The sequence below is a fragment of the Callorhinus ursinus genome, unplaced genomic scaffold (assembly GCF_003265705.2).
Source record: "Callorhinus ursinus isolate GAN/ISIS: 27379988/994484 unplaced genomic scaffold, GSC_fseal_2.0 scaffold20, whole genome shotgun sequence".
Lineage (NCBI taxonomy): Eukaryota > Metazoa > Chordata > Mammalia > Carnivora > Otariidae > Callorhinus > Callorhinus ursinus.
The window spans coordinates 5,263,398-5,284,925 of record NW_027397082.1 but is presented as its reverse complement, the minus strand read 5'-3'; the positions used below and the strand labels follow the sequence as shown (position 1 = coordinate 5,284,925).

At 39.1% G+C, this 21,528-nt stretch overlaps 1 protein-coding gene across 6 annotated transcripts in view; it reads left to right on the top strand.

The window, feature by feature from the left end:
* The first annotated feature begins 1,114 nt into the window (after positions 1 to 1,114).
* The window catches only part of CCDC172 (coiled-coil domain containing 172), a 70,678-nt gene continuing 50,264 nt past the window's right edge, over positions 1,115 to 21,528 (top strand). For 5 of the 6 annotated variants that reach the window (XM_073904543.1, XM_073904541.1, XM_073904539.1 and 2 more), the window contains exons 1-3: positions 1,115 to 1,182; positions 1,611 to 1,754; positions 1,926 to 2,011. In XM_073904543.1, the coding sequence (XP_073760644.1) occupies positions 1,676 to 1,754; positions 1,926 to 2,011 (165 nt within the window). In that variant the 5' untranslated portion in view covers positions 1,115 to 1,182; positions 1,611 to 1,675. The remainder of the gene's footprint in view (positions 1,183 to 1,610; positions 1,755 to 1,925; positions 2,012 to 21,528) is intronic. The other variant, XM_073904540.1, reaches the window with a different exon arrangement.

Here is a 21,528-nt window from a genome sequence, read left to right as displayed (position 1 = left end):
TTAATCAGATTATTATTATCCACAATATTGTCAAGCTTATAAAAGAAAAATGCAAGGTGAGAAGGATTAGCGGGAAGAAGGAGCCAAAATGTTATTAATACTTGCTTCTGAATGGTACGTTTATGGGTAATTCTTTTCTACAGCATTACACTTTTCTGTATGTATTGTTTTGTAATACAGTTTAAATACAGTTTAAAAATTAAGTTTTATGCATACATGGCTTAATGGAAATTGAGGTGGAAATTTGGAATAGGTTAAAACTTATAGCCCAATATACTACAGCATTAATGAAATATTAATTAAGACTCATACAGATGATGTGACAGACAGAGATCACATTTACTTTCCTTCAATTCTAATACAATCTAACTAAAAATTATTTTTTAGGGGCACCTGAGTGGCTCAGACGGTTAAGCGTCTGCCTTCGGCTCAGGTCATGATTCCAGGGTCCTGGGATCGAGCCCCACGTCGGGATTCCTGCTCAGTGGGGAGCTTGCTTCTCCCTCTCCCTCTGTCTGCCACTCTCTCTCTGTCAAATAAATAAATAAAATCTAAAAAAAAAAATATATATATATATTTTAAAGTTTAGCCAATGTCAATTCTACATTCAGAAAAAAAGTCAAATGTTTATTATAATCTTACAATTTTGGCCTACTAAAACTAAAAATGCTTGATTTTTTAATTTAAAAATCCCATGCAAAAGTCCCAAAGGTGCCTTTCACGTTTAAGCTTTATTAATTAGCAACCGCTTTGGTCTCTGACACACATTGTGCAGATATTGAAGTGTTAATATTACTGAAGCTTGATTACAGAAGGCCATGATTAATTTTAAAGCAGACTAAAAAGATATGCCCTGATTACAAAGGAATGATTAAGGCGGAATGTCAGGCATTGCACATTTATAGCAGTCTCTGCCACAGTCAAAGGAGAAGACGTTGCAGTTTATATTTAGAATCATGAGTGCTTAGTTCTTTATGATGCGGGGTGCTTGCGCCTCAGGGAAAGATCACCACAAGTCCAAGTAAGGCCTTAAGACCTTTGGGGCCTTGCGGCCAAAGCAAAGCCCCTGAACGCAGACTGGGCGCAACGAGACGCCGTAGTTCAGTCCCCACCAGGCGAGGCCACCCCGAGGCGCCTGCCACAGCCGGCGGGGAGATCTCCTGCCCACGGTATTGTTGGCAAGTACGCATTTTGCTGTGGGACAGAGCGTTATGAGGACCTTCTCCCCAAAAATAGAGCAGGTGGAGAGGAAAAGGCCAGCCACCCACTGGGGTGCTGCCCAGGCCGGCGCCGACGCCACGGCTCGCGGCCTCCATTTTTATTTGCCACCAGCCCATGCGGGGCTGGTGTGCAGGTGACCCAAGGGAACCCCGAGAGGGCCTGGGTCCTCGAATGAGGGGAGCTGCGTTCAGCCAGGGAACCAAAGCAGAGTTTTTGTCCCAGGCAGAGAGAGGGTGCGAGGGGGATAAACGGTTGTCTGGTTGTCTGTTGTTAGGGAAGCGGGGAAACCAAGGCCGGGAGCCGGGCTGGCGGCCCGCCTCGCGCGTCCCGAGCGGGGCCCCATGCGGGGCTGGCCCCGAGCAGTCCTCCGTCCTCCCTGTGCTTTCCAGGGGCCTCGGACTCCGCTAGCAGATACTGAAGGGCGTCAGCGGATCCGCAGGAGCCCGGGCCTGAGATGAGTTTAGAGTCGTTGTTTCAGCACATTATCTTCTCGGAGCATCAGGCCGAGGAGAGTCGCCGCGTGATCCGAGGAGGTGGGTGCTTCTGTCGCCTTCTGCAGCCTCGGTCTCCTCGAGGTGGGGGCTTAGGGCGAAGGGCAGCCCCCAAGGCGTGGTCAGAGCAGGGAGGGGGCTCTGCTCTGCAGGTGCACAGACGTGGGGACTTTAGAAAGATAGAGATGTTTAAGGATTTCCTTTGCATTCCAGTAAGGTCGGAGATAAACAGATGTCGTGAAGATGTGAAGAAAGCAACCAAGGAGCTGAATGAAGAGAAAACCAAGTTGGAATCTAAGGTAGCTTGACGCCTAGAGCATGCTCATTCTCTCATTCTCACTTGAAGAAAAAAAAAATCTATTTGAACTTGGCTTTTTGAAGGTATTTTACTATTGTAAATAGTTGTCCTTCGAGTAGGAGGCACACTGCCGGGCTGGTTAGTGCAGTGCCATATTGCTGGGTAATATTTCAAACTCCAAATCCAGGGACACTCGTTCTAATAGGCACTTGTCCTAAAGAAACCAGTTTAAGTAATAGTGAATTGATTGTCCATGTTGTGGGATGGTTAACTTTTTAAAAGAGCCTGATGTCACTGGAAAAAATAATCGTTCAATAAGTAGTTGGTGCAGGGTATACGTTTTGAATAGTAAATAATTCAAGGAAGTGTGCTGCCTGATGTAACAATTGGAATGTAACTTTCCAGCGAGTCTCTGCCTTTCGTTTTTTTTTTTCAATTCTCTCCCACATTTTGGACACTTCTTTCATCCCAAAGTAGAATTTTTTCACTAGCATCTTTCTTTCCTGCATCATTTGAAAAGTTATGTTATTTTAAGTAGCAGCAAGGAAATCCAATGGCTTCTTGAAGGAGGATTTTGGACACAAGGTAGAATTCTGGAAAGGCAGAAGTAAGTAATAGGAGAAAAGCATTTGGGGCAGAGAGGGGATATGAACAAAAGGGAAATATGCCCAAGGCATATTGGGAGAGAAATCTAGTCAGAGCAGAGAGCTGATTTCTGGGAATAGGAGGAAACCATTCCAGGCTTTTGATCAGGGAGTGGTGTGATAAAAGTGGTTTGAGGAAGATTTCTCTGAGCCCTGGGAGGAAGGGATCTAAGAACATTATCCAAGTATGCCCTAATGAAGGCCTTGCCTAAGGGGGGAGGGGGGGACGGGGGACGACAGTCATTCAAAAATATTTGTTCAACACCTAGAGATAAACTAAGCAAGCTGTGTGCAATGGGAAATCTGTTTGAGGATGTCTGCTTAAAAAAATGTCTATTTTAACTTCCTAGTGTGAGGAATTTCTAGTTTTCTTTGTGAACAAAAGTAATCATAGATCTCTTCTCTACCTGGTGAGTTTCTGCTCTTCTTTCAAGTCTTACTCAAATGTCACCTGGGAAGCCCACCCTTGGACAGCTTGGAGAATTTTTTTTTTTTTATAGTTCGGGGTACCATGTTACAATTAAACAAGAGTACTTACTTGGCTTTGTGTTTGTATCCCTCACTGTTTTGGGGGCAACACATCTGGAATTTTTTTCTTAACCATCTTTTGTTTCCACAGGTTGTAGCCCTTGCCTAGCACCTAGTTTACTTTGGTGTTTGAATGAATTAAAGTGTACTAATAGTAAGATAATAGGGAGAGTGCTGTCTTTTAAAATAGAATTTTGGACTGTTACTCAATGAGACCCTAGGTCCTGTTTTGCTTGTGAGTAGCAGATAAAGTAGCTGCTAACACTATAAGCTGATGGGAAGGGCAGAGCATTAAGAACGTCATGATGTAGCTTTTTTTTCTTTGAAAAGAATTGAGATACTTTAAGGATTGGTAACTGGAAGCTAATAGAAGTAATAGGCAAAACATACAATTAGGTAATGCTTAGCTGACACTTACTGTATGCTGGGCACTATTCTAAATAGCTTCACCCATATTAAGTCCTTTAACCCTGCCAGGAATCCTGTGATGAGGCACCATTATGAATCTCCCTTTATGGGTGAGGAAACACAGAGGTTAAATGACTTGCCCATGATATATAATTAAAAACAATTAGGCTACCATAATGAAAGTAACAATTGAGTAATGACAGCATATTTTATTAAAACATTTCTTGAGCTCATCTTAGATTTTTTTCTTCAAGAAATCCACATATAATAATGTATCTGAAGCTTTTGCAGTTAGTTTAGGGCAGTTTTTAAAAGGTCACTTATGTAAGTTTTTATACAAAATGTATTTTTCCCGGATTGGTGAAGATATTGACCTGACAGATAACAAATGTTAAAAAAAAAACTTGTTCTTTATATGTCTTCTTTGAAAAAAAATAGCTTTACTCTTTGTACTGTTTTCTTTTTTAGCAGCCTGTTTTGTTGGAAGTGGAAGTGTAATTTGTTACTACATACACATACATAAAAAATGTTGACTCAAATATTTATACTTGAGAAAAGACAGAGCAAGTCCTTAACATTGTTTAGAAACATCTGCTGAAATTACTAATTAATATAGGCTCTTAAATGTGCATTGTTTTTTGATCAGCTCATATACATGGGTAATAGTATGATTGTATCTTACTAATAAAATTAACATTATCAAGTTCACAGTTCATACAATACTAATTTGTCATTGAAATAATTTGATTTATAATATAGTCAAAATGGTGTGTGTGTGTGTGTGTGTGTGTGTGTGTGTGTGTGTGTGTATGGATAAAGATTTTAAAAGGGGGACCACAATTATAATGTAAATGACTAATGGGAAGAACTGAAGAAGTAATCATAAATTGATTTCTTGTGTCTTTCATTCTCAGAGTTAATTATATGTCTGCCAATAACAATGAAAATATATTTACTTGAATATTTGACTTGGCATTTATTGACCAATTTACCAAGTGGAAGCAGCATCGGGAGAAACTAGAACATAATTTGAATAGGCCAGTGCTTGAGCTATTTGTACAGTGATACATTCAGACAATATTTGGGGCATTTATTTTGGAAGTCGCTTGTGGTAAAAAAATGTATTTAGGAAGTACAGTACTCATTTTTTTTCTGTTCTGTAAAACCCAGGTAGCATGTAATTAGAACTTGAATGATAGCATTTGCCTTTCAGGGCTCGATGAGTCCTTTAAAATATATGGTTGCAAAAGTCTCAGATTATATAGTATGAGTACTTTGTGCATTGGAGAGCTACAGTATGGCTGGTTAGGTTTGGTAATATGAAAACAGAAAGACAAGAACATGCCCTGGATTTGCATTTTAATGCTTACCAAAATACCCAAAGCTTCTGATAGTCAAGGAAAGACTTTATAGTATTGATGACGGAGCAAATCCAAAATTAAGAACTCACAGAACATTTGTAGTTTCTTCTAAGCATCTAAAAGTTTTTTTTCTTTTCTGCTTTAAAAATAGTATATAGTTAAAATTTGGGCATTTAATCCGTAAAAACATATAAAACCTAACATAATATCATACTGTCTCAAAAGAAAGTAAATGGAAGAAAGCTATTTTGTATAATTTTTCTTCTCCCAATTTTACCTTATTATGTAAACATTATAACAATAATAAAATATGGCATGAATTTTTTTAAAAAATTCATCGTATTGAAATAAACAAGTAACTTAAGGTGGCTTCTTTTACTTCAAAATGTGCACATTCCTTTTTTTTTTTTTTTTTTAGTTGATTAAAAACCCTCCCAGTTAGGAACCCTCCTAGTTAGGAACCCTCCCAGACCAGCAGACAAAGTCATATGTATTGTACTCTATTACCTAATTAGGGAAAGAACAAAATCACAAATTGTTATCATGTATAATATTGAAATGGAGTTTTGTTATGGAGATTTTTCTTTTTGTAAAAGTTGCACCAACAAAACTTTATATCCATCTTTAATTTTATTAATTAAAAGTTACTTAAAACCATAAATAAAAGGACATCATTAATTCACTCTAACATTGTTTAAATAGCAGTACATGTGAATTATTTAATCCCAATTTTAGAAAATAACATGGAAATTCTGTTTATCACAATTTAACACATTCCTATATATAGGTTAATTAATTGTGACCAGGACACTTTTGGGGGTAGTTACACTTAGTTGCTTGCACTATCTCTGACTTTTCCACATGAAAGTCTTTTAAGCAAAATCCCTCCTATCCTAAACATGTAGAGCTGATTTTTAAAAAATTGTGTAGAATTTTGGTATACTGTCTCTTTTACATTCACTTTGGTCATATGTACACTTCCATAGCCAATCATATTATTGAGTCTGGAGTCCATTCTCCAGAGGACTTTTCTTTTATTTATTTTTTAAGATTTTATTTATTTATTTGACAGAGAGAGACACAGCAAGAGAGGGAACGCAAGTGGGGAGCGGGAGAGGGAGAAGCAGGCTTCCTGCTGAGCAAGGAGCCCCATGTGGGGCTTGATCCCAGGACCCCGGGATCATGACCTGAGCCAAAGGCAGACACCTAACAACTGAGCCACCCAGGCGCCCCAGAGGACTTTTCTTTTATGCTCAAAGTACTTCCTAGAAGTTTGGTGGATGTTTTCTTCACTCCCCAATGCTACTTCCAAAACATTTTTCTCCCTCCTTATGGTAGCTCATGCTATGTTCTGCCATCTTTTCCCTGCTTCTCTTTTCTGTTATCCTACTAATTCACTGGGTACTCTCCCTTGCTCTTAGAATTGGTACCTGGTCCCAGGTCCCACTGTTCTCTTACTTCATCTGGACCTTGAGTCCATTTCTGTCTTTCTCCACTATTACTTGCCTGTGTGTTCATTTCCCTCTTTATTCTTAGATTTCATCGTTGGCCATTCCACTCTTCCTCCTGACTCCTCTCTCCGTTTTTTTTCACTTCCCTGGCAAGACTCCAACTCCAGGTGAACCAATTACCTGCTACAATGTCAGCACTCAGGCAATTCCAGGGGAGATTGGATCCGGTATTCGCGAATGTGAGCCTCAGCTTCAACTGAGACTTCTACATTGCCTGGAAACACTACTACGTTCCTTACTCTCTGTAATGACTATTTCAACCTTCACTCTTCTACATTTTATCCTTTCTTCTGAACTACTTAACTCTCAGGAGGTAATTTTGCCTTTTGTTTCAGAGAAAATAGAAAACATCCACCAGGAAATTTTTTATTTTCCCACCTGCCGATCTTCAAACCTGCCTGTGTGAAGACCCATCTCCCCTTTCTTCCTGTTATCTTGAATGAGATGCCCTTCCTCCTGAAGAAGGATAGTTCTAGCTATGCTTCATATCCCATCATCTCCTGTATCATCATTATCATTATCATCATCATTGTTATGCATGTTAGTGGGAAGGGGCTTATAGAGAGAGATTGAAGACAAAGACTAGAGAGAAAATATAATCAAGTGTTAAAAGTCCCTGAGGAGGTGGAAGGAGGATGGGTGGGGTCCAGAGCCTAAGGTAAGAACTAGCCTTTGACAGGAGGAGAGATACCTATTCTGTTGTAAAAACTGAGAGTAGGGGGCACCTGGGTGGCTGAGTCAGTTAAGCGTCTGCCTTTGGCTCAGGTCATGATCCCAGGGTCCTGGGATCCAGCCCTGCATTGGGCTCCCTGCTCAGCAGGGAGTCTGCTTCTCCCTCTCCTTCTGCCCCTCCCCCTGCTTATGCTCTCTCCCTTGATCTCCCAAATAAATAAATAAAATCTTAAAAAAAAAAACAAAACCTTAAAAGTAATAGGTAGTACTGAGCAAATCATTACTATATATCAGGCTGTATGCTAAGCATTTTACAAACCTTAGCTCAATTAACTCTTGCAAGAGCCCTGTGAGATTGGTAGAATTATTCCCCCATTATTCATTTGAGAAAATTGAGACTCAGAGAAATTAAGTACCTTGCACGAAGTCACATTAAGTGGCAAGTAATAGATGGAAGATTTGAACGTATATGGGGTTAACTAGAGAGTCTCACTCTTTTTTTTTAAGATTTTATTTATTTATTTGAGAGAGAGAGAACACGAGCAGGGAGAGGGACAGTGGGAGAAGCAGACTCCCTACTGAGCAGAGAGCTTGACTCCGGGCTGGATCCCAGGACACTGAGATCATGAGCTGAGCTGACAGCAGACGCTTAACCGACTGAGCCACCCAGGCGCCCCGAGAGCCCTCACTCTTCACTGCTGCAGTGTAGTGTAAGGAACAGGATAAGGAAGGGATGAGGGTACAGGAAAGTTTGGAGACAGTGACAGGAAACGAAAGGCATGGTTCACTAAAAGCCACCTAGCTTTGTTAGTTCAACAATTTTTTTTTTTAAGATTTTATTTATTTATTTGACAGAGAGAGATCACAAGCAGGGGGAGTGGGAGAGGGAGAAGCAGGCTTCCCGCGGACCGGGGAGCCTGACGCGGGGCTCCATCCCAGGACCCTGGGACCATGACCTGAGCCGAAGGCAGACGCTTAACGACTGAGCCACCCAGGCATCCCAGTTCAACAATTTTGATGAGTATGTGTCTTATGTGTTTAATGAAATTATTAATAAGAATGTTTTATTTCTTTGTTCCTCTGCTTTTACAGTTGGGTGGTCTTATGCAAGCAAGGTAACACCGTGAGTTTACGGAAGCTTCCCTGTAATCATAGGGGCTACTCATTGGTACAGATCTACTTTAGTCAGGTAGCAGGTTAGCCGCTGAGGGTTGAGACCAGTCAGAAGTACCACCCCTTCCTTAGAAGGCTCTATCAGTTTAGGGTGCTTTTGGTTGCAAATAATAGAAATTCAGTTCAAAATGACTTAAACGTATTAAGAAACAATTGACATATATTTGAAAACCCAACCTTTGATTCAACAGTTATATCAGTTGGAATTGCATCAGGTTGCTTATAACAAAAATGTAACCATAGTGGCTTTACCAAATAAGGGGTTATTTTTTTCTATGTAACAGAAAGTCTGGAGGTAGGAAATCCACAGCCATTTATTTAAAATTGCTCAAGGAGATCGTGAAAGACCCCCAGTACATTCTTTCTATTCCACTATCCTTAGCTTGTGGCTTTCATCCTTATAGTCACAGTACTGCTCCATCTGAGGGCATCATATTTGAATTCCAGCTGGAAGAAGAGGAGAGCATGAAAATCAAAAGACTTCCCATGTGGCTTTATCATTGTTTTGGTGGAAGGGAAGTTCTCTCTAAGGACTTAATCCTGCATCTTAAGGATTAGAATTTTTCACATGGTCAACCTTGGAAAATGGAGCCTGGGAATGTAAATACTTTTTAACTGGTTGCATTACTGCTCTGAATAAAATTGGGATTTTATTAATAAAGAAGAATGGCCGAATGCCGGTTGACCTTGTGTTCCCCTAAAAGTAAGTAACAACTCCCCAAAAAGTAAGTAACAACAACTGCTTTCTCCTAAATCAGGGAGAGAGAGAGGAGGAAGTTTGTAGAAGCCTTCTCTGAAAAGCAAGGAAATTATCCTCATCGGATACCTTCTTCCATCTCATATCCACAAATTTTAACATGTGACTATCCCTGAACCAATAACTGTGGTCAAAGGTAGTAAATTCTTCCAAATTCAGTGAGCTGTCTAGGGATGGTACAAGTTTCCAAAAACTAATAGTTAACCAAAGAAAGGAGGAATACATGTTTGGGAGGCAACCACGGTGTCTACAACAAATATTTTAGTGGTTAATCCAGAATGACCATGTAGAGAGTCCCTGTCATTGGTTGAAGTATGTAAGGTTAATTATGTTTATCATTTAATCTTAGTATGATTTATCATATATGAAAGAATATAATGCAAGTTTTCCCTTGTAAGTTACCCCTCAGTCAACCAAGAGTTGTTTTATGTTAGAGTCCTTAAGAGCCTTTATGTTATTATTACATGCACTTAAAATTCCTTTATTTTGAACAAGAGCTTGATGATAGTTTGAGATGCTTGAAGGAATCACCTGATTGAATTGATTTTTAAAAAGTAGACAAAGACATTTAACAGATTGCTAAATCTGGGAGTATGACCTCAGAATTCTAAATGGTAAATGTCATTGTGAAAAAGCCACTTAATAATAACCCCCCCCAAAAAATCCACAAATCTCTAAATCATAGTATTGTGATAAAAAAGTAACCTATAGAAGGTACATAAGTATATACCATTTAAAAACACACAAAACATCTATGAGGGATTATAAATATATAGTGAACTATAATGACATGCATGGAATGATAAGTAGCAACATCAAGTAGTGATTATCTCTGATAGGGGGTGGAAGATAAATATAATCAGGGAAGGGTATACAGGTCACTTTGGCTATACACATAATGTTTAATTTCTTAAGCTGGGGGTGGGAACATAGCTGTTATGTGACTTTTAAAAATAAAGATACATTTTGAAAGTTACAAAGCAGTGTTTTTTAGTCTATGCAAAAAGTTAGGCAGCCATCACTAATTACAGAACATCTTCATCACCCCAGAAAGAAACCCTATGCCCATAGCAGTTCCCCTCCATCCCCCTCAAACTCCACCAGCCCAAAGTCACCACTAATCTACTTCTGTCTCCAGACATTGCATTTAAGTGGAATTTTATGATGGCCTTCTCTGACTGGCTTCTCTCACTGAGCATGTTTTCAAGTTTCATCCATATTGTAGCATGTATCACTACTTCATTCCTTTCTATGGCTGAATAATATTCCATTGTACAGATATACCTAATTTGTTTATGCATTCAACAGTTAATAGACATTGGGTTGTTTCCACATTTTAGCTATTATGAATAATGTCACTGTGAATATTTATCTACAAGTTTTTGTATGAACATACATTTTCAATTCTCCTGGGTATTTCATCCAGGAGTGGAATTTCTGGGGCATATGGTACGGATAGGTTTAACTCTTTGAGGAAAATGCCAGACTGTGTAGCAGCCACATCATCGTACCTGTCACCAGCAGTATCCCAGGGCTCCAATTTCTCTATAGCCTCACTAACACTAGTTATTTTCTGTTATTTTAATTTGTTTTGCTTTTGTGTTATAGCCATTTTAGTGGGTGTGAGACAGTATTTGGTTTATACTTTGGTTTTGGTTTATATTTCAAGTTCCTTAATGACATTAATGCTGAACATCTTTTCAGGTGCTTATTGGCCATTTGGCACATCTATTCTTAAGATGAGCTGTTAGATTAATGGTCGTGTCCATGGTTCCACTTCTTTTATTGGGGAGCACTGGCCTCTGAGAAGTAGTGATCTCTCTTCATATTGATAGAACTGAAATGATTACATTTCTAAATGAAGTAAAAAATATTATATATAGTATCTATTGAACTCCTTTTTCTCAACTTTGTTTTCATGATCTTAAGAAAATCCAAAGAATATTTCATGGTAATAGCAGTTTAGAGCAAACTCTCTAACAGTATGCCAGATAGCCTTTCTATTTACAAGTGCTTATAAATCACAAAAGTTGCACACTTCCTGGCTTGGGTCCACAAAGTGGAAAATCTGCTGCACTGTTTCTAATTGTATAAAATCTACACCAGTGTGCCTATTTCTTCTCTTCTCTTCTCTTTTTTCTCTCTTTCCTTTTGTTTTCTCTTTAAAGAGCTACTCTAATTCTTTAGCCTGAAATGTTAGAAATGTTCTCAACAGAAAAAAAAAAAAAAAAAGCTTCCTTTCCAGGAACTGAGAGAAGGGTTCTCTAATTATTTTTTTAAGATTTATTATTTTTATTTATTTATTATTATTTATTATTTATTTTTTTAAAGATTTTATTTATTTATTCATGAGAGATAGAGAGACAGAGAGAGAGAGGCAGAGGGAGCAGGGAGCCCGATGCAGGACTCAGTCCCAGGACTCTGGGATCAGGACCTGAGCTGAAGGCAGATGCTTAACCATCTGAGCCACCCAGGCACCCAGGGTTCTCTACTTAAAGAACAGAAACTTTGTGGCTTAGTGTGCAGAAAGCATGAGATTACATTTAGTTTGCTAACCTCCTAAGACTATACAGCACAAGATTGCCCTTTCAAAAGTTGGCCTTTTGATTTCTTTTTTTTTTATTTTTTTATTGTTATGTTAATCACCATACATTACATCATTAGTTCTTGATGTAGTGTTCCATGATTCATTGTTTGTGCATAACACCCAGTGCTCCATGCAGAATGTGCCCTCTTTAATACCCATCACCAGACTAACCCATCCCCCCACCTTCCTCCCCTCTAGAACCCTCAGTTTGTTTTTCAGAGTCCATCGTCTCTCATGGTTCGTCTCCCCCTCTGACTTACTCCCCTTCATTCTTCCCCTCCTGCTATCTTCTTCTTTTTCTTTTTTCTTAACATATGTTGCATTATTTATTTCAGAAGTACAGATCTGTGATTCAACAGTCTTGCACAATTCACAGCGCTCACCATAGCACATACCCTCCCCAATGTCTATCACCCAGCCAACCCATCCCTCCCACGCCCCACCACTCCAGCAACTCTCAGTTTCCTGAGATTAAGAATTCCTCATATCAGTGAGGTCATATGATACATATCTTTCTCTGACTGATTTATTTCACTCAGCATAACACCCTCCAGTTCCATCCACGTCGTTGCAAATGGCAAGATCTCATTCCTTTGGATGGCTGCATAATATTCCATTGTGTATATATACCACTTCTTCTTTACCCATTCATCTGTCGATGGACATCTTGGCTCTTTCCACAGTTTCGCTATTGTGGACATTGCTGCTAAAAACATTGGGGTGCACATACCCCTTCGGATCCCTACATCTGTATCTTTGTGGTAAATACCCAGTAGTGCAATTGCTGGATCGTATGGTACCTCTATTTTCAACTGTTTGAGTAAGCTCCGTACTGTTTTCCAGAGTGGTTGCACCAGCTTGCATTCCCACTAACAGTGTAGGAGGGTTCCCCTTTCGCCGCATCCCCGCCAACATCTGTCATTTCCCAACTTGTTAATTTTAGCCATTCTGACTGGTGTGAGGTGGTATCTCATTGAGGTTTTGATTTCGATTTCCCTGATGCCGAGCGATGTTGAGCACTTTTTCATGTGTCTGTTGGCCATTTGGACGTCTTCTTTGGAAAAATGTCTGTTCATGTCTTCTGCCCATTATTTGATTGGATTATTTGTTCTTTGGGTGTTGAGTTTGATAAGTTCTTTATAGATTTTGGATACTAGCCCTTTATCTGATATGTCATTTGCAAATATTTTCTCCCATTCTGTCGGTTGTCTTTTGGTTTTGTGGACTGTTTCTTTTGCTGTGCAAAAGCTTTTGATCTTGATGAAATCCCAATAGTTCATTTTTGCCCTCACTTCCCTTGCCTTTGGCGATGTTTCTAGGAAGAAGTTGCTGCAGCTGAGGTCGAAGAGGTTACTACCTGTATTCTCCTTTAGGATTTTGATGGACTCCTGTCTCACGTTTAGGTCTTTCAACCATTTGGAGTCTATTTTTGTGTGTGGTGTAAGGAAATGGTCCAGTTTCATTCTTCTGCATGGGGCTGTCCAATTTTCCCAACACCATTTGTTGAAGAGACTGTCTTTTTGCCATTGGACATTCTTTCCTGCTTTGTCGAAGATTAGTTGACCATAGAGTTGAGGGCCCATTTCTGGGCTCTCGATTCTGTTCCATTGATCTATGTGTCTGTTTTTGTGCCAGTACCATACTGTCTTGATGATGACAGCTTTGTAATAGAGCTGGAAGTCCAGAATTGTGATGCCGCCAGCTTTGCTTTTGTTTTTCAAGATTCCTCTGGCTATTCGGGGTCTCTTCTGGTTCCATACAAATTTTAGGATTATTTGTTCCATTTCTTTGAAAAAAGTGGATGGTATTTTGATGGGGATTGCATTGAATGTGTAGATTGCTCTAGGTAGCATTGACATCTTCACAATGTTGGTTCTCCCAATCCATGAGCATGGAACGTTTTTCCATTTCTTTGCGTCTTCTTCAATTTCTTTCATGAGTATTTTATAGTTTTCTGAGTACAGATCCTTTGCCTCTTTGGTTAGATTTATTCCTAGGTATCTAATGGTTTTGGGTGCAATTGTAAATGGGATAGACTCCTTGATTTGTCTCTCTTCTGTCTTGTTGTTGGTGTATAGGAATGCCACTGATTTCTGTGCATTGATTTTATATCCTGCTACTTTACTGAATTCCTGTATGAGTTCTAGCAGTTTTGGGGTGGAGTCTTTTGGGTTTTCCACGTACAGTATCATATCATCTGCAAAGAGTGAGAGTTTGACTTCCTCTTTGCCGATTTGGATGCCCTTGATTTCTTTTTGTTGTCTGATTGCTGTGGCTAGGACTTCTAATACTATGTTGAATAGCGGTGGTGATAGTGGACATCCCTGCCACGTTCCTGACCTTAGGGGAAAAGCTCTCAGCTTTTCCCCATTGAGAATGATATTCGCTGTAGGTTTTTCATAGATGGCTTTTATGATGTTGAGGTATGTACCCTCTATCCCTATACTCTGAAGAGTTTTGATCAAGAAAGGATGCTGTACTTTGTCAAATGCTTTTTCTGCATCTATTGAGAGGATCATATGATTCTTGTTCTTTCTTTTGTTAATGTATTGTATCACATTGATTGATTTGCGGATGTTGAACCAGCCTTGCAGCCCAGGGATAAATCCCACATGGTCATGGTGAATAATTCTTTTAATGTACTGTTGAATCCTATTGGCTAGTATTTTGGTGAGAATTTTTGCATCCATGTTCATCAAGGATATTGGTCTGTAATTCTCCTTTTTGATGGGGTCTTTGTCTGGTTTTGGGATCAAGGTAATGCTGGCCTCATAAACTGAGTTTGGAAGTTTTCCTTCCATTTTATTTTTTGGAACAGTTTCAGGAGAATAGGTATTAATTCTTCTTTAAATGTCTGATAGAATTCCCCTGGGAAGCCATCTGGCCCTGGGCTTTTGTTTCTTGGGAGATTTTTGATGACTGCTTCAATTTCCTTAGTGGTTATAGGTCTGTTCAGGTTTTCTATTTCTTCCTGGTTCAATTTTTGTAGTTGATACATCTCTAGGAATGCACCCATTTCTTCCAGGTTATCTAATTTGCTGGCATAGAGTTGCTCATAATATGTTCTTATAATTGTTTGTATTTCTTTGGTGTTGGTTGTGATCTCTCCTCTTTCATTCATGATTTTGTTGATTTGGGTCATTTCTCTTTTCTTTTTGATCAGTCTGGCTAGGGGTTTATCAATCTTGTTAATTCTTTCAAAGAACCAGCTTCTAGTTTCATTGATCTGTTCTGTTCTTTTGGTTTCTATTTCATTGATTTCTGCTCTGATCTTTATTATTTCTCTTCTGCTGGGTTTAGACTTTATTTGCTGTTCTTTCTCCAGCTCCTTTAGGTGTAGGGTTAGGTTGTGTATTTGAGACCTTTCTTGTTTCTTGAGAAAGGCTTGTATTGCTATATACTTTCCTCTCAGGACTGCCTTTGCTGTATCCCAAAGATTTTGAACAGTTGTGTTTTCATTTTCATTGGTTTCCATGAATTTTTTTAATTCTTCTTTAATTTCTTGGTTGACCCATTCATTCTTTAGTAGGATGCTCTTTAGCCTCCATGTACTTGAGATCTTTCCGACTTTCCCTCTTGTGATTGAGTTCTAGTTTCAAAGCATTGTGGTCTGAAAATATGCAGGGAATGATCCCAATCTTTTGGTACCGATTGAGACCTGATTTGTGACCTAGGATGTGATCCATTCTGGAGAATGTTCCATGGGCACTAGAGAAGAATGTGTATTCCGTTGCTTTGGGATGGAATGTTCTGAATATGTCTGTGAAGTCCATTTGGTCCAGTGTGTCATTTAAAGTCTTTATTTCCTCGTTGATCTTTTGCTTAGATGATCTGTCCATTTCAGTCAGGGGGTTGTTAAAGTCCCCCACTATTATTGTATTGTTGTCCATGTGTTTCTTCGCTTTTGTTATTAATTGCCTTATATGATTGGCTGCTCCCATGTTCGGGGCATAGATATTTACAATTGTTAGATCTTCTTGTTGGATAGACCCTTTAATAGGATATAGTGTCCTTCCTCATCTCTTATGACAGTCTTTGTTTTAAAATCTAGTTTGTCTGATATAAGGATTGCCACCCCAGCTTTCTTTCAGAGTCCACTAGCATGGTAAATGGTTTTCCACCCGCTCACTTTCAATGTGGGTGTGTCTTTGGGTCTCAAATGAGTCTCTTGCAGACAGCATATTGATGGGTCTTGTTTTTTAATCCAATATGATAGCCTGTGTCTTTTGATTGGGGCATTGAGCCCATTTACATTCAGGGTAACTATTGAAAGGTATGAATTTAGTGCCATTGTATTGCCTGTATGGTGACTGTTACTGTATATTGTCTGTGTTCCTTTCTGATCTATTTTGCTTTTAGGCTCTCTCTTTGCTTAGAGGACCCCTTTCAATATTTCTTGGAGGGCTGGTTTCGTGTTTGCAAATTCCTTTAGTTTTTGTTTGTCCTGGAAGCTTTTTATCTCTCCTTCTATTTTCAATGACAGCCTAGCTGGATAGAGTATTCTTGGCTGCATATTTTTCTCGTTTAGTGCTCTGAAGATATCATGCCAGTCCTTTCTGGCCTGCCAGGTCTCTGTGGATAGGTCTGTTGCCAATCTAATATTTCTACCATTGTAGGTTACATATCTCTTCTCCCGAGCTGCTTTCAGGATTTTCTCTTTGTCTCTGAGACTCGTAAGTTTTACTAATATATTAGATGTCGGGGTGTTGACCTATTTTCATTGATTTTGAGAGGGGTTCTCTATGCCTCCTGGATTTTGATGCCTGTTTCCTTCCTCATATTAGGGAAGTTCTCTGCTATTATTTGCTCCAATATACCTTCTGCCCCTCTCTTTCTTCTTCTTCTGGGATCCCAATTATTCTAATGTTGTTTCGTCTTATCGTATCGCTTATCTCTCACATTCTGCCCTCGTGATCCTGTAGTTGTTTCTCTCTGTTTTTCTCAGCTTCTTTATTTTCCATCATTTGGTCTTCTATATTGCTGATTCTCTCTTCTGCCTCATTTATCCTACCAGTTAGTGCCCCCATTTTTTATTGCACCTCATCAATAGCCTTTTTGATTTCGACTTGGTTAGATTTTAGTTCTTTTATTTCTCCAGAAAGGGTTTCTCTAATAACTTCCACGCTTTTTTCAAGCCCAGCTAGTATCTTTAAAGTCATGATTCTGAACTCTAGGTCCGACATCGTACTAATATCCGTATTGATTAGGTCCCTGGCTGACGGTACTATCTCTTGTTCTTTTTGCTGAGGAGATTTTTTTCGTCTTGTCATTTTGTCCAGAGGAGAACAGATCAATGAGAGAACAAAATGCTAACAGGTTAACAACGTCCCCAGCAAATATACTCTATACAAATCAGAAAAGACCTGAAACCAGGGGAAAAGAAAGGGAAAGAAAGTAAAGAAAGAGAAAAGAAAGAAAAGAAAAAAAGAAAGAAAAAGATAAATACCAAAATAGAACAATACGAAAAAAACCGAATATGATCAAATATGATCAGGCTAGTGCATAGATCAGTGCCACACACTAGATTTTGGGTGTATTTTGGTCTGTTAGATAAAAGTGCCTCCTAAAATTTTAAAGGAAGAAAGACTTATATATGTACAAAATAAGGGTTGATACAATGAAGGGTTGGAAGATGACTGTAAAGATGAAAATTATAAAAGATTTTATAAAAGGAATTGATACGGTAAGAAGTTGTTTGAAAAAAGAAAGAAGATTTAAAAGAAAAAGAAATTTAAAAAAAAGGGAGAGAATGTGATCAGGCAGGAGACTAGAACAAAGCCATACACTAGTGATTTAGGGTATATTTTGATCTGTTAGAAGAAACTGTATCTCAAATTTTAAAGAGAGAACAACTTATATATATATATATATATGCCAAAAATAAGGGTAACTACTATGAAGGGATAAAATATGACTCTAAAAATGAAAAATAAAAAATGGTTTTTTTTAAAAAAGGGATTGAGAAGATGTTGGTTGAAAAAGGGAAAAAGAAAAATTAGAAAAAAACCGTTTAAAAAAATTAACTTTGAAAAACTAATGAATCATGGTAAAAAAAAATCCATGAATTCTATGTGCAGTATTCCCCTAGTGCTGGAGTTCTCCCGTTCTCCTTGATCGGTAAACTTGGTCTTGGCTTGCTGGCTGTTCGTGCTGATCTTCTGGGGGAGGGGCCTGTTGCTGTGGTTTCCAAATGTCTTTGCCGGAGGCGGAATTGCCCCGCCCTTGTTGGTCGGGCTAAGCAAGCTGCTCGGGTTTGCTCTCAGGAGCTTTTGTTCCCTGCAAGCTCTCGGTACAGCTTTGGAGGACCAGGGTGAAAATGGTGGCCTCCCAATCTCCGCCTGGAGGAGCTGAGAACTCGGGGCCCCGCTCCTCAGTGCGCCCCCGGAGAAAAGCAGTCACTCCCGTCTCCCTGGTCTCCAGCTGCACTGCGTGCTAACCCGGCCTGTGACCGAGGGTTTGTATCTCTGGCACCCGACCCCGTGTGGAGTCTCCAAACCCAGCAGATCCCTGCGTTGCGCTCCCGCGCCGCTCCTCCCGGAGCAGTATCAAGCATACCCACAGTCATTTGAAAAGGGTTTTTTTTTTTTTTTTTTTTTTTTTTAGTGAGTAAAGCGATAGAAGTTTATTAAGCAAGGATACAGAAAAAAAAAGCTCTCGGGAGTGAGAGGGATCCCAACAGGGTTGCCACTGAGGGCTTTTAGGGATGGTCTTTTAAAGAAAGCTAGCCAGGGAACTTAAATCTATTTAACATCTCTATTGATAGCACCATTGAGTAAGGACTAGTGATACACCTTCAATGGCTTACTTCCTTTTTCGGGTCTGGTAATTGGAGGTTGGTCACAAGTAGCTGTTAGAACAAGACCTCCCCTCTGACACCGAGGACAGGTTTCTACTCCCCGCTTAGCCACTGCAGCGACGTCCTTCAGCGGAGCCGGCTTCTAAAAGTTCTGATTTTGTGCTCCGTGGCTCTAGCACTTGCCAGAAGCAGCCGACGGAGGCCCCTTCTCCCGCAGTCTATCCTCCCAAATATCGCCTCGGGTTCACTTCTCCGCACGTCCTACCTTCCAGTAAGTGGTCGCTTCTCTGTTCAGAGAGTTGTTGCTACTCTCTTCTTCGGTCTCCTGTTGAGTTCGTAGGTGTTCAGAATGGTTTGATCTCCATTCAGCTGAATTCCTGAAATCCAGGTCTCCTACTCCTCCACTATCTTGCTCCGCCCCCTGCCTTTTGTGATTTCTTAGAATGTCAATTAACTGTGTTCCTCATTTCTAAATATCTCCAATCACACATTGGATAATTATTCATTCAACAAACATTCATTAAGCAACTTCTACATTGCATTGTGAATAATTGGAAATAAATTACATAATGACTTTCTACCTTAATTTGAGAGTTGGCATCAAACAGCTTCAAGTGTATAAACTTAACTGTAAACTCAAAATTCTCAATGTTCTCCTTTCTAAAAAAAAGTTTGTAATATCTTTTGATGTTTTCTCTGCAGTTCTATAAAGAAAAACTTTTCATATTTGTCACAAGTAATTAAAGCATAAAAATAGATGAGGGCGCCAGATGTCCTTAGAGTACAGCACTGGGCATTTTTGTGGGGGTGGGCTATTTTTCTAAGGGTGTTTGCCTTTGCAATGGGTTCTGTTGTTCTTGAATATGCCAACTATTCTTTGACTTTGGGGCTTTTGCACTTGCTGTCTCCTCTGCCTGAAATGCTTCTTCCCTCAGCTAGGGGTGTTTTGTGTACGCTCGTTTCTTTTAGGTCTCTTTCCGCAAGGTGGCCAGCCATTCCACTGGAATCTGAGCCTTTACGTCAAGACATGCAAATCTTGGTGGTTGGTTACCTGAGGTTGCAGTTGCCACTTGAGAGCTATGGTTTTTAAAGAGTGATCTGCAACCATAGGCATCCCCAAGACTCTTTCAGGAGGTCTGTGAACTATTTTCTTAATGATGCAAAGGCATTATTCGCTATTTTCACTGTGCTTGCCTGCACATTGATGTTAGTAGAGGCGATGATGAGTAAAACTTTTGGTGCCTTAGCACAAGTCAAGGCAGTAGCATCCAGCTGTACTGGTAGTCATTGCATTCTTCACTGCCATAAACTTAGAGTAAAAAACAAAACCCACCAGTTTCACTCTATGCCTTGGTTGTTTTGAAGTTGACCATTATGTATATGAGTTTTTAATACTGCATGTGATGAAATGGGAAGTTCACATAAAGTACTCCTGTGTTCCAAAGTACAATGATTGTCTCAAGGGAGAGTACTTATGTGATTGAGTTACAAAATGAACTAGCTCTTTTTTTTTTTCCAGGAACACCATTTTTACTTGAACAACTGACAGGCTGTAGTTATTTAAACTTTAGTACTTGGCAAAATTTTCATCAAAAATGAAGTTGACCCTGATATTTAAAGGCAAACAACTGATAGTAGTAGTAATATTTTGCCAATGATAATATTCAACCTTTGAAACAAAAGTTAGAATTTTGGAAGACTCATATCTGTCACTATAAACTTGACAGTATTTTTCCCAATACTTAAAGATTTTTCTGATGAATTTGTTGATGATATTAATGATTGTTATTTTTTAGTATTATATTGTGAAATGTATTAACGTTTGGAGGATCTGAATAGTTCAGTGAAGCAATAGTTCCCAAATGACCAGCACATAATGTTACAAAACCAGGCATGGATAAAAGATCCTCTGAAAGCACCATAGACCAATAGGTTTTATTGTAACAGAAGGTGAAAAGTTCACTGAAATAGTTTCAGATTCCACATTGCAACTAACCTTTAAGGAACTATCACTGGTTTAGTTTGGGTGCAGTATCAAGCATACCCACAGTCATTTGAAAAGGTTATTAAAATATATTGTGTGAGGCCAGATTTTCTGCATATACTTCAACCAAAAAACGTATTGAAAAAGATTGAGTAAAGAAGCAGATGTGAGAATCCAGTTGTCTTCTATTAAGCCAGGCATTAAAAAGATTTGCAAAAAAAATGTAAATGCAACTCTTCAATTTTTTGTGGGGGTGGAGTACTATTTTTTCATAAATATATATTTTTAAACATGCAATAAATTTACTGTTATTCTTAATGAATTGTTTCTTAAAATTTCTGTTTTAATATTTGATACAGAAAATATTGATAGGTCTAGCTTACAAAAACAATCAAAAATGTCTTCAATAATTTTTTAAGACTGTAAAGTCCTAAAGATGGAAAAGTCATGAGACCAAAAAGTTTAGTAATGGTTCCTGGAGAGGATCGTCCCTGACCTCTAGTATATAAAAAAGTATCACCCCATCCCATTCCTTTCTATTCACGATCCTTTATTTTTTTTTTAAAGATTTTATTTATTTATTTGAGAGAGAGAGAGAATGAGAGATAGAAAGCACGAGAGGGAAGAGGGTCAGAGGGAGAAGCAGACTCCCTGCCGAGCAGGGAGCCCGATGCGGGACTCGATCCAGGGACTCCAGGATCATGACCTGAGCCAAAGGCAGTCGCCCAACCAACTGAGCCACCCAGGCGCCCCCACGATCCTTTATTTTGTAACACGTACTGCCTCTTGACATATTTTGTATCTATCTGTTATTACTTGTCTCCCCCCAATGTAATGTAAGCTCCACAAGAAATACAAATTTATCTAGTTTGTTCACTACTGTTATTCCCATTATCTAGAACAGTGCTTGAATTGTAGTGGGTGTTAAATAAATAATATTGAGTGAATAAATTAAAACTTTTCTCATAGGATTCTGTTTTCTGTTCTCCTGTGAATTCTGCTTGTTTCATCTGATGGCTTTCTTATGTAATGGTGTATTTTCTTATGAGCTTTAAATTTTTCTATTGTGAACTTACCTTTAGTGGGGCTTATGTTTC